Genomic DNA, 16,573 nt, shown 5'->3' with positions numbered 1-16,573 from the left:
AAAAAGATAGGCTCTGACCACTCAGGATTAAAAACAGACTTCTCTATGCAGGTATAGTGGAGATGATGAAGCAACTCTATTAGCATCCGTTGTTATAGACATTGTCATAGCCATCATTGAGAAGGAAAAAAAAAAAAAAGGAAAATATAGGAAAACTGAAGCTTCAAATCCTTCTTGTATTTTCTACACTCCTGTGGTTGGAGTGCTTGCGTTCCCCCAGGTGATAGGCTCTGGAAGCTCATACAGTTGCAAATGAGAACATGAGTAGTAAATACCCCCAAGATTCTTTCCAAGTTGTCATTATGAATTGGTTTAATATGCATGTAGTTATCTTTTATTGGTCCATAATTCCAATTTAGCAAAAATTAAACATGAATCGTAAGGGAACACCTGGAAAAAGCCTCAACATTGGTGGCACTTAATAGATAAATATGTTCTTATTCCTTTTTTAAAACAAACTGGACAAAGATAAATTTTAATGTTTACAAAAATGTAAATTTCAATGCAGATGAAGCATTTGGTTGGTTGGCTTGTTGGAAGCTTGACTTTATTTGCTTCATTTGGAGAGAATATAAGATGAAAAAGTTCATTAGGAAGAGAAGTAGGCATTAGAATCACAAGATGGGATTTTGAAATATTCTGTGAGTTGATAGATGTTCTTAAAGTTCCCTGTTTAATGCTCCAAATTAAATAGGTGGCCGTGCTCGGCTCGTTGGATGTTAATAGTAACTTCTTTGTTTTTCAGATACTGTGTTGACCAGTGGTCATGCCACCGACTATTTATTTGTTGGAAATATTGTTTACACAGTAAGTTTATCTCTGTTTATTAAGCCATTCTTAAACAGCTTTTGTGTGGCTTGCACTTCTCTAAACGCTTAAAAAGAGCCATCCTCGTTATTATTATTTATTTCAAATCTTCAAAATGTATTTTGTATATCCTTCAAAGTTCAGAATATCTGTGAAATGCTTACGTCATCATTTCTGAAGGTTACGCAGCGTCAAGGTTTCTGGACAGGTGGTTAACAGATTTCCCCATTCTTCAAACGGCCATTTTACACCTGCCTGCAAAGGAAAACAACACTCAGGAAGGCAATTTCTCCCAAGCTAAGAAAAGGGCAAAACTATTATTTGTGAGAAAGACTGTTACTGGAACGAAAGCTCTTCTGGAAGTGAATCTGCCTGTATGTTCCCTGAAAATAACCCCTAGAGGATTAGCCCCTGACATGGCTCATACTTTCAAACCAGAGCTGCCTTGGGGAAACTAGCCCTGGAGTGGGGAGATGGGATTTCTCACAGAAAGTGAAAGCAACTCATTGAGAATAATGTTTTCCAAACTGCTTTTGTTTTCACAGTATGTTGTCGTTACTGTTTGTCTGAAAGCTGGCTTGGAGACCACAGCTTGGACTAAAGTAAGTTTTCTCTAGAATTGTTTCTCTGTTCAGTATAGATATTTTCATGCTATGGTTTCTTTTTAAGCCTTGGGGAAACAATAAGCAATATCTGGCTATCTTCTTTCAGATTTTCTATGTAAAAATTGTGGTTTGATCTTTATCAGGGTAAATTTGTAATCCAAAGTCTCTTGGTGATTCATTTGCTTGGCACATAATACAGCTCTAAACTATTAACAGTCATCTCATTTCAAATGTACATGCTCATTGTAAAAACAAGAACCATATATACACACACGTATATGGAAAATATAGAAAGACAAAAAGCAATGTCCATAATTTTACCACCAAGAGACAGTCACTGTTAATGCTTTCCTGTGGAACCTTCCAGACTTTGTTCTGTGTCTGCATGTGTGTGTATTTTTTAATAAGATGATACATTATAAAACATAAGACTTCGTAATCCCTTTTAATTTAAATATATATTAGGCACATTTTCTGTGCCTTAAAATACAATTCAACAAAGTTATTTTTCTTGATTAAAGAATGTTCCGTTTTAGAGACGTTCCATCATTTATTTCATCACTCTCTTATTTTAGACATTTTGCTTATTTCCAGCATTTAAAGATTATAACCAAAGCTTCATGTGTGTCTCTCACAAAGTGTCATGACCTGGCTGCTGTTTAAATGCTCTGCTAAGAAAAATGGGGATGAGGTGGGAGGTCAATGAGGAATCGGGAATCCCCTAGAGACAGTGGCAGTTAATCCCGGTCAGAGGTGATGATGCCTTCGCTTAGGATGTTAGAGGAGGAGGTAGTGAGAAGTGGTCAGAGTCTGGATTCATTGTATCTTTCTAAAAGCTAACAGAGCTTGCACATGGATTAGATTGTGGGGTGTGAAGAGAGAAGTCAAGGATCATCATATTAAGAGGACAAAGAAGAAAAAATGAACAACTCCGTAGGTGCTTCAAGGGCCATTGTTAAGAGGCAACATCCATTTCAGATTTAAAAATTTTTAAACTGGACTAAAGGAACGGAACGATCAAAGTCTTGAAATGATAAATAAAAGCATCTTATTTATTTTTTTCTGTTCAGCCACTCTGTTGCCAGATTAATGAGTCCTTATTGTAAGACAGCCACAGGTTGGAGCAAACACTTGCTATGAACTGAGAGGGGCCCACTGTTGTCACTATGGGAGAAATCTTAGAATAAGGTCACCTGTGACAGCAAAAGCACCTTTATCTTCAGGGTACTTTGGGGCCATTCATTACTTGAATTCATTGTTAAACATTCTGAGACATGGGAATTAGAAAGATTGAACTTCCCATTAACTGGTGAGTCATCAACATCTTTCCATAAGGAAAGGCAGCTTGGATGCAAGGATTCTGCAGCAAGTGGAGTTGGAGTGAACCTGCCAGGCCCGTCGAGAAGCCTGTCTGAGTGTCTGTTTCCCTCTGCAGTTCAGTCATCTGGCTGTCTGGGGAAGCATGCTGACCTGGCTGGTGTTTTTTGGCATCTACTCCACCATCTGGCCCACCATTCCCATTGCTCCAGATATGAGAGGACAGGTAAGTACTCCTGATTGGGAGTGTGCCTTCTGTGTCTTGTGACAGCAGTGTTTCTCCATGGGTGGGTGAGCAGGCGCTGTGTGTGTTACAACCACGATGAGCTTCAGGAGAGGCTGGTCCTACTTGCTTCCATCAGAATCTATCAGGAGAGAAACCAAACCAAAGCACCTGGAAGAGGTCTTCCAGTCCACAGAAATGGCATTTGAGGTTTCAGGTGTTACAAAAACTGTCAACTTAAATCCTCTGGCTTATTGGCATGCCCACATTTCCATAATGAATTATATGTTAATTACACACAGTACCAATATGTACAGTTTGAAAACTGGAGCTATTTTGAATGGTTCCTAATCCAGTGATTATGTCAATTACAGTTTTGATGTTGTACTCTGGTTTGTTGTTATACTTTGCTGGGTCACCTGTGAGAGATGAATCTAACAGCTCTACGAACCAGATCATGGATAAACCAGAATCTCTCGTTGTTCATCTCTTTGAACTAGAGAGGCTGAGATTAAAGACCTTTACACTCATTTTAATGTTTTTTATTTTTCTTTCATATGATCTTTGTCCAGTGCATGAGATTGAGCCATCAACAGTGACAAACTGTATCCTATAATCCCACAGTATCGGGTGTGGAGAGGAATGAGCTGACAATCCTGTGGTCCACACCTCCTCAGTTTACCAAGGAAGCTGTGCAGGCCCAGGTCTCCAAGCCCACCCCACAGACCCCACCCTGGGGTTGCGCACATCCAGCACTGCCCTTAGACCCCAAGAGGCTGCTGGGCCCTGCACTTTAGGGGCCTCTGCTCTGGCCCTCTGTGGCTGGGTGTGTTCCTCGGCACGGAGTGAAAAGCTGTGATGCACAGAGTCGGTCTTCCCACTTGTAACCTATTCTCTGGGCTCCCAGGACCCCTTGTTTCCTTCCTAAACAGCCAAAGGCCCACTGCCCAGGCCTGCCTGGTCCTCTCTCCATATCCAGGCCAGTGTGTACACCCCTGGGCCACAGGGGCAGCTGTTTGCAAGGATGTGCACTGAGTAGATGATGTTTGCACCGGTGTTCCCACCCACATTTGCAGGACGCTTGTGCCGGGGCACAGAGCCCAGAATGGGAAGGGAACTGTGGGTCAAGCTTTCAATGGTGTTCCTGCCCCAGGATACATACTCCAGGGCCAGGCCTGTGCATGGTACACCTGGCTCCTATCTCTGCCTTACTTACTCTGTAGACATGAACAAAACCTCCTGGGTCCACCCAAGTGTGGACCATGTCTAGCAGCTGTTTCTTGTGAGATAGCCCAGGGTAGCATTATTTGCCATTTCACCTGATAGCTCTGTCAGCTCATAGCTCACGTTGTCTGAGACCTCCACTGAGTGTGGGTGCTGAGCGGGACGGACCTGTCCTATGGGAGTGGGCTTGCATGTCGTCTCGTGCATCTTTGCTTTCTGTAAGGAAAGAGGACAAACATACAACATGCTTTTCAGTTTTTTTCCAAATCCAGACAGTAGAGGAAATTAGAGGGCATTCAATGAACCCAGAAGATTGTTGTGTAGCAAAATGAGCATTTTCCAACAAAGGTATTTTGTGTTTAAATAAATCAGTTCTATTTTAAAGCAATGTGATTGATCCCCACAAAAAGCAAACCAAGAAAAGTATCCACTACAAGACAACGATCCTTTGGTAAGGCATTGGTGCTTAGAATATCTGCTTTGTGTTCTCTTCCTTTTGGTTCAGGATGGATCTGCTGTGATGAATATTTCATTTGGGAAATTTTATGGTGCTGGACAATAGATGGGGCCTCGGCCGATGGCCATAGACAGTGTTCTAAATTAGAGAGTGACAGCTGACAGGACGGGGTCTCTTGGCGTGTGACTGACAGAAAAAGCCCATTCCTTTGAAAGCCCCTCCTGTGCCCTAGACAGAGAGCTGTGCCGGGGAGCCATGTGTACCTCAGTAACTCCAAATGTGCGTAAGTTAGGCTGCTTGCCACCTCCCATTCCCATCGAGATACCGACTTTCCAACTGCAGAAGGACCAGGCTGGTCATGCAGCTACTAAGGTGCCGACATTTTCACTGTGCCGGTCACACAAGCATGATGGTCTATATGGTTAGAAGGCTCAGATTAATGGTGACATTCACATATTTAAGGACTCTTCCAGCAGACATTTAGTGAGCTGTTTCTACCATCCAGAAGCAAAGAAGTGATCATATTCAACCACATTTCACTTCTCTGTAAAAGCTTATTTTTATTTGAAACATGTCGTTTTAATGACTTTATTGGTTGGTTCCCATGAAGCAAATGATAATGATGTGAAATAGAGGATAGCTGCGTGAAACTGAGGTTTTCATTAGGCAGTAAATGAGAGGATTAGTGTGGTTCTCTAGTGGCCGGACTTCCGAGTAGGTACTCTGCTGTCTGAGTCTAAAGAACCGTGTGTCATCTCTAGTTTACCTCCAGGGCAGGGGGCTCCAAGTGGGCAAAGGGGGCCAGGAAACCGTGTGTAACTTTAGTGGCACAGCCACCCTTTGTACTGTTTCGCCTGCAGTCTGCCACTGTGTATTTTGACTCAGCACTTTGTTCATTCTTTGAAACATGGCAGGGAAGTATTACAAAACATCGTTTCAAACGTTTTTGAAGGATTGCTTGGGTGGAGAGTGGCTAAGACTAGCCTGAAGTCTCAGAAAGCCTGAAGTCTCAGAAAGCCTTCCTGCTGGCTCAGGAGGACTTACATGCTGTCATAAAAAGACATAGGAACTGGGTTCAGGTGCAGTCAGTAAAAGGAATTGGCTCTTTGGGGGAATTACATACCCACGCTCTGTTCATTCTTGGGGTCTAGGTTGGTAAATGCTTAGGAGTAAAGGGTATTTCAGGAAAAGGCCACTTTTTAAAGTGACTATTTGAAGAATGCTTCTAGTGATTTTTATAAACCATTTTTTACGGTTCACTAAACAGTAGGTTTTGGGCAAGTGAACCTGGTTATGTGAAGTTCTAGAATTAACCTAGTGCCTAATAGCAAACGACATTTCTCACTCAGAAGCGAGAACCAGATTTGACACACAAAACATTCTGTCTATTCATAACATCTTCAGCCATTGAAAAGATGCATTGTTTCTGCCGGGGGTTTCCTAAACTAATTTGATTAAATATGTCTTTGTCTTGTCCATTATATTTGGAGTTTTTGTCACGAGGGAGAATGCGGGCTTTCCCTTGAGGGCAAAGGAAAGGAAGAGCTATAGAACTGAGTTATTCTATACTATCAAAGACTCTTTATCTTCCCTAAATCACCTCATGATATGGTATGTGAAACCCAGCCAGACAGCATGTCAGGAAGTCCCAGTGGAAGTTTCTGAAATCAAAGAAGTCATCTGCATCCTTCCCCTCCTGAAAATACACCACATTTGTGGGATTTTAAGGGGCACCCTGTTTTTCCACTTTTCTCTTTTGAAGCTTGGATTTATAGTAAATTAAAAACTTGGGTTGTGTCTGTCCTGGGGAACGCCAGTCCTTAGCCATGGAAAATACGTGATGATGTTTTTCCGTAGGGGACCAGGTGCTTTTCTTTCCCTCATAGCATAACCATTAGATAGAATATGGGTCCCCAAAGCAAATACTTAAAGGTGGAAAATGACAAAATCCCTTAGCTCACCGCCTGCCCCCAAGTTGCCTGCTGAAGTAGAGCTTTGAGTTGGAAAGATGAGGGAAACTTAATCCTAGACCAGGTCAGGAAATGTGTTTCTGTTTTCTTCATGCTTTTCCCAACACCTCTAACTTCAGTGATGCTGGAGGGAACGCCATCTTACTTGACCTCTGTTCAAACGTCCGGAGACCTGGCTGTGTTCATGCCCCAGCTGTGATAAGTTATGTAACCACTGGCAAATCATTTTACTTGCATTAATCTCCTAATCAGCAAAGTCAGAATAATGCCACCCACCCTGATTACTTCAGAGGATTGTGATGAAGGTGTAATAGGCTAGTGGGAAATCTAAAACATGCGTGCTCTTCTTTTTCCTGGAGTGATGAACTGTTTTTGAACCTTCATCAATAAGAATATTGCTGTGATTTAAATTTCAGATTCTTTTAGCCAAAGAATTTTAACATTTTATGGGTTCTAAATGGGATGTTTTTCAGTAAGGTCTATCGACCATCTGCATCCAAATCATCTGGGTTGCTTGTCAAAATGACAACCCCCACACCCCAAAAATATGTACAGGCAGTCACATACACACACAGAGACATACATGCACACACACACACACAGATGCACATATATACAGACACACAAAAATATGTGCAGGCAATCACATACACAGAGACATACACATACACACACAGAGATACACATACACACACACACATACACAGACACGCACACAAAAATATGTGCAGGCAATCACATACACAGAGACATACACATACACACACAGAGATGCACATACACACACACACATACATACACAGACACGCACACAAAAATATGTGCAGGCAATCACATACACAGAGACATACACATACACACACAGAGATGCACATATACACACACACACATACACAGACACGCACACAAAAATATGTGCAGGCAATCACATACACAGAGACATACACATACACACACAGAGATGCACATACACACACACACATACACACACAGACACGCACACAAAAATATGTGCAGGCAATCACATACACAGAGACATGTGCGCATACACACATACACACACACACAGATGCACATATACACAGACACAAAAATATGTGCAGGCAATCACATACACACAGAGACATACATGCACACACACACACACAGATGCACAGACACACACACACACACATATACAGACACACATACACACACGCACACATATACACAGACTCACAGACTCACACAGACACACACAGGCACACATATACAGACACAGACACAGACACCGACACACACACACACAGACACACATATCCACACACCCAAAAAAACACACACAGACACACATATACACAGACATACACAGACACACACAGACACGCATGCACACACACAGACACACATATACACAGACACACACACATACACAGACACAGAGTCACACACAGACACACATGCACACACAGACACATAGACACACACAGACACACATAGACACACACACACAGAGACAGTGCACACACACTGACACACATGTACACAGACACACACATACACAGACACACATAGTGAATTGCAAACTCTGGGTGTGGAGCCCCAGCATCTTGGCTTTAGTAAATCTTCAGGTGATTCTTCCCTTTAAAGTTTGAGAACCACTGCTTTAAAACGCTTAAAATATGACTCTATTAGAATGTTTTAGCTCTTGCTGGGTGTTACAGGAGAAGGTGGTACACTGAAGATACAGCTGAGTGATTGCTCATGTTAAGTGGTTGTATAAGATGGCCAGCTGGTGATGGTGACCGCCTTCAGAGCAGCTAGCTTTCAAAATAGGGAATTACACCACAAGATATGAAATTGTTCACCGTGGAAAAATTCTCCTCACTAACTTTTGCTGCGTTTCCCTTAAAGTTCTTTTCATTGCTAGTAAGAGAGGGGAAAAAACTTTTTGACTTCAAAGCATACAATCTGCAACTCTGCCTGCAGTGCCAGGCCCCTGACTCCAGCCAGTTTCTGGAATAGGACAGGCTTTTTTTTTTTTTTTTTTTCATTCTAAATACAGGAATGGGTTTACTTTTGAGTTTTATGTACACACTTGTGTACGCACAGTGCAAACCCCAGTGAACCAAAAGTAAACAGAGGGAGGAATGATTTGCCCTCAGTGAATCAGTGATTAATTCTTCATCTTCCCCAATCATCTCCCCTGGATTTATAGCAGGCCTAGGTATATTCCACATGAAACTTGCAAAGACTGATGTTAGTTTCGCAGTTGTACGTGCTCTAGGAGGTAAGCTGAGAAGTTGGGGTGATGTCAGGTAGGTGGCCATCTTTGCTTAGCTCCCATTCCAGGATGTCTCTGGAAGATGGGAGCTTAAGTGGAGGAGTCCACCTGAGGGTCAGGAAGAAGACCTGTTTTCAGGTGAAGGTCTGTGGTGTGGGGCATGTTTGGTTGTCCCACATCCATCCTCCTTCACCCTTTCCTAAGGGTGCCCAGTGTGTATTCACTGATGTGACTTCCACCCCTAAGTCCAGGGGAAAGCTTCATTCCGTCCCTGCTGCCGCAGTGAGCGGGTCAGGAAGCCTGAAGGAGACACAGGGAGACACTTGCTGGGGGCTTCCAGGATAGCAACGAGTTTGCTCCTAAAACAAATCCACGAAAGCGCTGGCTTTCCCGCTGAGCCACGGCTGCTGTTATGATGCTGGGAATGGTTCAGGCACAGGAGGAAAATCACCCTCAGAATCCTCCTACGGCCTGAAAGATGGACTAGGAAGACAAAACGGCAAACAAAAACAAAAGCCTCTTTTTTATTGTTTGATTATTTTTTATTTGACAAATAAAGGACTCCGAAAGTCTCTCTGCGATTGTTGAGACACTGTATGAAGCCAGCCTCGAAGCCCACACCAGGTGGGGCGCTCAGTGAGAATTTCCTGTGTGCTGCCTGGCCTTGTGGGCAGCCCTTGCCAAGGAAGCCTCTCTTCACCCAAGTGCGGGTGTTGGGATGTTCCCTTAGCTGCCTCAGCCAAGGAAATAAACGCTTTTTAAAAACAAGCTTAGGGCTTTAGCATGTTTAAACTGTTGTATTATACTCAAAGTTACAGATTGGTTAAGGAGCTGGTAAAAATTACTTTAGCATTGCAATTATTAGTTTTTTAGTAACATTCCAGAAAACAACTAATAAGCATGTCTTACACTTACTGGAATTAATCTTTAATACAATATTGAATAGTCTCGGTCCAGTTTTCCTCAAGTTTCAGAAGCCCGTGGCATGGCTGGTGAGGAGCGGTCAGCCTCGTCCCGGAGGAGGTCTCATCGGCAGAGACTCGCCTTTCGGTTTGAAATAACACCGTGACATCTTTCTGTACCGTTTTCTTGAGTATTGAAATTGGCCCAGTTATTCATTGACGTCCAAGTTACATTCTGGCTTTTAAACGTGTACATTTTGTGGAATAGTGAGACTCGTTTGCAAGAAGTAACACAGTGTTTGTGGATGACGTCCTCATCTGAATGCAAAGCACCATGAGCGAAGTTAAGATGGTACCGACTTCCTGGCTTCTGCTGCACCTGTGACTTGTCGCCTGCACCCCAGGGTCCCCCATCTGTGTGCATTTCCTTCCTAGAAGGCTCCCAACACCAGTCCCTTTCTGAGGGAAGCCCTAGAACCAAAACAAAACTATAACAAAACAACCAAAAAAAAAAAAACCCTCTTCATTGGTAATAAAAGAAAATCAGAAACATTCAGTTGGGCAGTGCTAGCTAGGTGAGTTCTCACAGCCTGTAAATATTTGGGTTCTAAAATCAGAATACTCAGGGTCCATCAGACAACAGTTCTGTCAGAAAATGGCTTTTGTCATTGTTGCATATAATGCCAACTTGTTTCTGTTTTTCTCCTTCTGGTTAAAAACAAAGGAGAAAGTATATTTTTTTAAGTTGGAAGCTCCTTAAAGTGGCTTCAGATTCTTTCCACAGGCAGTGATGGGAACATAACTCCCATTATCCTAATTGCCTCTGGATTCTCCGGAATCCTCCTGGATTAAAGTGACCCGAATCCGATTTCTTTCCTATTCAGTGCAAATTGTAACTGTGAAAGTAGGATTTGAACTAAATTAAGCTAATGCCTAAGACATTTAGGAAGCTAAGTCTGTTATCTGTAATATCCATACTTGCGTTATTTCTGAGCTTGTTTTTCAGGTATATGAAGGGGATAATATCTATCTTAGGGTTTAATAGGGAAATTAAAGAAAATAAGACATGTCAGTAACAATAGGTAATGTTTATTGAACAACTGAAATGAGAAAAGTTCTCTCGTCCCCCTGGCAGGGCGTGTGGCAGGGGTGTGGTTCACTGCTTCAGTGCCCCACTGCTCAGACCTCTAGGGGAGCGTACAGATGGGCAGGCTGTGGGGCTCCGACCCCACTGCAGTGTCTAGGGGTGAGTGTTTACAGCTCCTGAACTCCAGTGGGCATGTGTTACAGGGTGCTCTTTTAGTTTAGCTGTCTATAGGCTGCTTGTGTTAACCAAGTCAATGAGACCCTCTACTTTGTCACAAGGACAGCGGGCTTTGTGTATCCCAGACTCTTGCCTTAGGTGTACCGGAAGAATCGGATCACAGGTGGGCTTGGAGAATGAGTGCAAGATGTTGTTGAATGGAGGTAGCTCTCAGCAGATGGGGGAGCCAGAAGGGAGTTGGTTTTTCCCTGGAGTTGAGCTGCTTGGCAGCCCGGCTTGTCCTCCGACGGCTCCGGCCAAACTGTGTGTCATTCTGGCGATAGGTGGCCTGACGGTGCACTGGTGCCTGTCCGTGCATTCCTCTAGACATCCAGCAGCCCAGTGTTCCTCTGCTGATGTGTTCCTCTCAACGTCCAGCCACCAGTGTGTCTGCCTGCTAGGGTCTTGGTTTTTTAATAGGCACAGGATGGGAGCGTGGCAGGTCAGGGTGGTCTTGGAAAATACAACATTTGGGCAGGAAAACAAAAATGCCTGTCCTCACCTAGGTCCCTGGACACAGGCCTGGGGGTGGAGCCCTAGCCAGGGACCATGCCCTTCGCCCCTTCTGCATCATTTAAAGGGATCACGCCCTTCCCTTCCTAGCACTTCCCTTCCATATCACAATTACTACATACCAGGCAAAACATATTCATGAAAATATGTTTAATATATGCAATTACATGTGTAATGAAGTAAGCGTCACCTCATTCAGTAATCTGCAACCACATGAGGAAACTGAGGCTTAGCGAGAAAGGATCAGTCTCTCGGCCAGGCAGGGAATAGAGTGGCTGGGATTCCTCTGGAGTCAGTTGGACTCCAGGCTGGGTCTCTCACTTCGTGACTATGGAAAGCAGCTACAGTGACGACGAACCAGGTGTCTGAGAAATGGTGCTCAATTCTCCTTAACATTTTGCTTTTTAATACATTTTATCTGAAGTGACTTACCCTGCAATGCAATCGAATTTTTAAAATATGAATGTTGAGTTAGAAGGAATAAGCAGACTTTATGTCTGAGCTGCAGTTTTCTGTCCATGAGCCCAATCTTTTTTAAAGTAAAGCAGGTTTCAAACAACAGGATTGATTTTTTACGTTCATTATGGAAAGCCTTCATTTCTTCAGTCCTTGTCCTCCCTTCCCCCAGATACAATTTCCTCCATTTTGGCAGTTTATTTTCTTTCTGGCCTCTCATTTCAAGGGTGCTGTGTGCTAATCAGAGGCCAGGCGGCTTTGATTGTGAGTGGGTGGTTTTTTCTTCAGAGGTTTTGTTGTGGTGTTGGCATTTGTCATTCATTCTGATGTTAATTTTAAAATATCTGTCAGCAAATTAAAGTACACATTACATGCTGATTTTGTTTGTTTGTAATATTTATGCTTAGTGGTCACAGTGTACGTTTGATGTGGTTTTGAACTTTTCCTTTCTTGAAACATGTGGAAATGTGTATGTGGGCCACTCTTGTTAAGATTCTGCACAAGGGTTTTCTCCTCCAACATCTGCAGAGGAAGGTGGCCTTGTCTGATGGCTGGAGATCATCATCATCACAGTTCTCCAACCCAGAGGGAGGGATCCTCAGGTTTATCCTATTTAAAAGGTATAAAAATGCTAGAGAAAGTCCACCAAGTCCAGTTATGCAAGAAAACATGACCACGGTAGGTTAGAGAAGAGAGAAGAGAGAAGCATAGCATGCTAGTAAGCATGTACCAAGATGTTTCTGTTTTATGTAAATGATGATGCGAAAGCTATTGTGGACAATATCTGAGAGGCCCAAAATACTGAACAGACTTAAAGTAGGTGAGATTTTCAGTGACTATTGCTTACGTCGGCAGCACAACACATCGAGGCATCCACTGAGTAAACTGGGTGCTTTCTGAACTGTGATTACCAGCTGTCCTAAGTGTTGGCATTCCTTTGGCTGAAGACAGGAAAGAGAAATCTAGATTGCTTGTGTCTGTGCTCATATGTGTACTTCAAGTCGCAATACTTTCTTAGTGATTGAAACCTGATTTCAATGCAGGATGGAAACTGAAAGACGGACGTATTTAAATGTGCAGAATGCTTTCCACTGTGCTCTGAAGGCAAACCCTAACCACCTTGCCCAGCAGCAGCAAAGACATCTCTTGTGCACGGTCCAGTGGCATCTTGTCATCTTCCGCCCGCCCTCCATCCATTCCCTTCACCCCTTGCCCTTTTTCAGAACACGCATTCAAATGGTGCTGATTTTACCTCTTTGCCACCTCTAGGGTCTGGATCTGTGACCCAAACTAGTCAGTCGGGTCCTCTGCCTCACTGACCGTGACAATTGATTCAGGAATGCACATGGTGCCCCAGGCTGGACTATCGCTTAAAGACAATTCAAGGATTTTTTACAGAAACTAATTGGGGGATGAAGCTCTTTTGCTGCTGGGTCTCTTATAGGAGGTTGGTGTCAGCCTGGAGCGGCTAGGCCCCCCTGCAGAAGGTGGCTGGCTGAGGACGAATTGAGCACAGAGGAAAGGTGAACTGAGAGCCATCAGCATGGAGCACACCCCTGGATCCAGCTCTGCCTGAAGCTAGAGCCATCTCTGGCCTGTTAGATATTGTTGTTCTATAGCAGAAACACAGTTTGTTGGTTCCCTTTTCCTACCATGCATCTATCATCTTGGAGTAGGAAGGGACTTTGTCTACTTTTTGTAGCCTTCAGTATGTCCTTCCCCCAGCTTCTTTACCCAAGGGAAAGAAGACAGCCTTGGTTAGAAGCTAATCGTTTGAAATAGGGAAGGAAATAGGAGCTTTTCTAAGCAAGGCCTCTTTCTCTTGGCAGCCAACAATTCTAAATGGCTTAGAGTCAAATAGTCCTGAGCAGTGCTGTCCAATAGAAATATAATGGGAGACTTGTGTATAATTTTACATTTTCTAGTGGCCCCATTAAAAGAGCAAAAAGAAATTCATTTTATTGATATATTTTATGTAGCTCAACATTTCTAAAATATTATCACTTTGAGATGTAGTCAACATAAAAAGAAGTGGTTAGTGAAATTGAAATAGTTTGTGTTCTTTTTTTTTTTTTTTTTTTTTTTTACTAAATCTCTAAGTCCAGTGTGTGTGTTGTAACTACTACACGTCCTAAATCAGGCTAGACTCAGTAGCATCTGGCCAGTGGCTGCTGTGTTGGACGGTACAGCTCTTGACCTACAGACATCTGGAAATGCAGATTCATTCTCCAAAGCTAAATTTAGTGCAGGCAAGATCAAGAGGTAGGAAACTCAGCCTCAGCCCAGATCCTCCAGGTTCCTCCCACACACTTGGGGTGTGCACTGCCTAACTTCTATTTTAGTCACTCATCATTGAAAGGGTTTTGGCTTTTACACAAGACTTTCCCTAAAAATAAAACCTGGGAACAACTGAGCTCTTAATCTACAGGCTTATTAATTGCTTTAAGTGGAGTTTATAAATCAAGATTTATAAAGTGTGGATCTGACTCAAGTCATTTTTCCACAATTTTGGCTAATCATTTTCTCCTGAATGTTGGAAGGAAGAGGTCACGACCTGGGACTTGGGTCATATTTATGTCACACTGCAACCAGCTGAGCAAGAAGAATCTGTGCCACTCAAAATAGGTTAGGTCTGTTCCTTCTAAATCATTCCTTTATTATGTAAGTGACAATTTCTAAGCAAGATTATTATTTAATGTCTAAGATTGTGGGAACCTTAGGTTCTTAGACATTATTTAATTTCTAAGATTGTGGGAACCTTTCACCTTTGTGTCCTTTTTGAGTTTCAGTCCTCTCCACCCTTATTATGATGAATCCAGGTCCTGTCATTTTTACCCCCTAAGTGTCTTTTTTTTTTTTTGAGACAGAATCTCACTCTGTCACCCAGGCTGGAGTGCAGTGACGTGATCTCTGCTCACTGCAAGCTCTGCCTCCTGGGTTCACGCCGTTCTCCTGCCTCATCCTCCTGAGTAGCTGGGACTACAGGCACCCACCACCACGCCCAGCTAATTTTTTTATATGTTTAGTAGAGACAGGGTTTCACCGTGTTGGCCAGGATGGTCTCCATCTCCTGACCTCATGGTCTACCTGCCTGTGCCTCCCAAAGTGCTGGGATTACAGGTGTGAGCCACCGCACCCAACCTTTAACCCCTAAGTACCTCTTAAATATATCTGTTTCCACCCAGTTTCGTCCCATCCAGTTAGTTTGTGCAGCATCATTTCTTGCATGGACGATTGCAGTAGCCTCATGACTAATTCTTAGCATCTGATCTGCCTGGACCCATTCCTCTACTGGAGCCAAAGTGATCTTGCCAAATGTTTAAGTCTGATGTCATTGTTCCCTGGGGCCTGTTGCCCTCAGGATAAAGCCTGGGGACATTTACCTGGCCTCTGAGGCCCTGCGAGGCCTACCGCTGCTCTCTTAATGCTCCGCCTCACCCCATCCACTCTGGTGGCCTCCCACTTCCTGGTGTGAGGAGTGAGCTCCCACAGGGCGTTTACACCTGCTCCTCTCACTTCCTGACTGCACCGGTCTCTGCCTTCTACCAAGTTAATGCTTACACGGTGTTTAGGTCTCAGATGCTTGATCACTTCTCAAGGGAAGCCTTTCCTCATATCCTGGACCTACATGCTCCTATTGTACGTTCTCTTAATACCGTTTACCTTTCGCTTGTTGTGTAATACTTACCACAACTAAAACTCTACATACGTGTATGAAGTATCATCTCACATCCATTGGGGGCCACTCTCAAAAACACAAGAATAGGAAACAGAAAATAAGTAGTTGGTGAGGATGTGGAGAGATCGAAACGCTTGTGACCTGTTGATGGGAGTGCAAAATGGTGCAGCTAATATGGAAAACAGCATGGAGGTGTCTCGAGAAATTAAAAATAGAACTACCATATTTGGTTACCGCACTTCTGGGTATATACCCAAAAGGATTGAAAACAGGGCCTCAGAAAGATATTTGCACACTCATATTTATAACAGCGTCATTCAAAACAGTCCGGAGGTAGACACAAGTCAAATGCCCATTAAAAGCTAAATGGGGGGGCGGAGCAAGATGGCCGAATAGGAACAGCTCCAGTCTCCAACTCCCAGCGCGAGCGACACAGAAGACCAGTGATTTCTGCATTTTCAACTGAGGTACTGGGGTCATCTCACTAGGGAGTGCCGGACAATCGGTGCTGGTCAGCTGCTGCAGCCTGACCAGCGAGAGCTGAAGCAGGGTGAGGCATCGCCTCACCTGGGAAGCGCAAGGGGAAGGGAATCCCTTTTCCTAGCCAGGGGAACTGAGACACACAACACCTGGAAAATCCGGTAACTCCCACCCCAATACTGTGCTTTAAGCAAACAGGCACACCAGGAGAATATATCCCACACCTGGCCGGGAGGGTCCCACGCCCACGGAGCCTCCCTCACTGCTAACACAGTAGTCTGCAGCGATCTATCCGCAAGGCAGCAGCGAGGCTGGGGGAGAGCGCCTGCCATTGCTGAGGGTTAAGTAGGTAAACAAAGCCGCTGGGAAGCTCA

General features: G+C 43.7%; 1 protein-coding gene across 1 annotated transcript in view; it reads left to right on the top strand.

Annotated features, from left to right (window-relative positions):
* The window catches only part of LOC108512908 (phospholipid-transporting ATPase IB-like), a 346,886-nt gene that overhangs the window by 179,414 nt on the left and 150,899 nt on the right, over positions 1-16,573 (top strand). The window contains exons 8-10 of the mRNA XM_017848466.1: positions 746-807; positions 1,353-1,409; positions 2,848-2,955. Coding sequence (XP_017703955.1) covers positions 746-807; positions 1,353-1,409; positions 2,848-2,955 — 227 coding nt within the window. The remainder of the gene's footprint in view (positions 1-745; positions 808-1,352; positions 1,410-2,847; positions 2,956-16,573) is intronic.

The sequence above is a fragment of the Rhinopithecus bieti genome, unplaced genomic scaffold (genome assembly GCF_001698545.2).
Source record: "Rhinopithecus bieti isolate Rb0 unplaced genomic scaffold, ASM169854v2 scaffold_28547, whole genome shotgun sequence".
NCBI classification, from domain to species: domain Eukaryota; kingdom Metazoa; phylum Chordata; class Mammalia; order Primates; family Cercopithecidae; genus Rhinopithecus; species Rhinopithecus bieti.
Note: the sequence above shows the minus strand (reverse complement) of the source record. Positions and strands in the feature narration are given on the sequence as shown.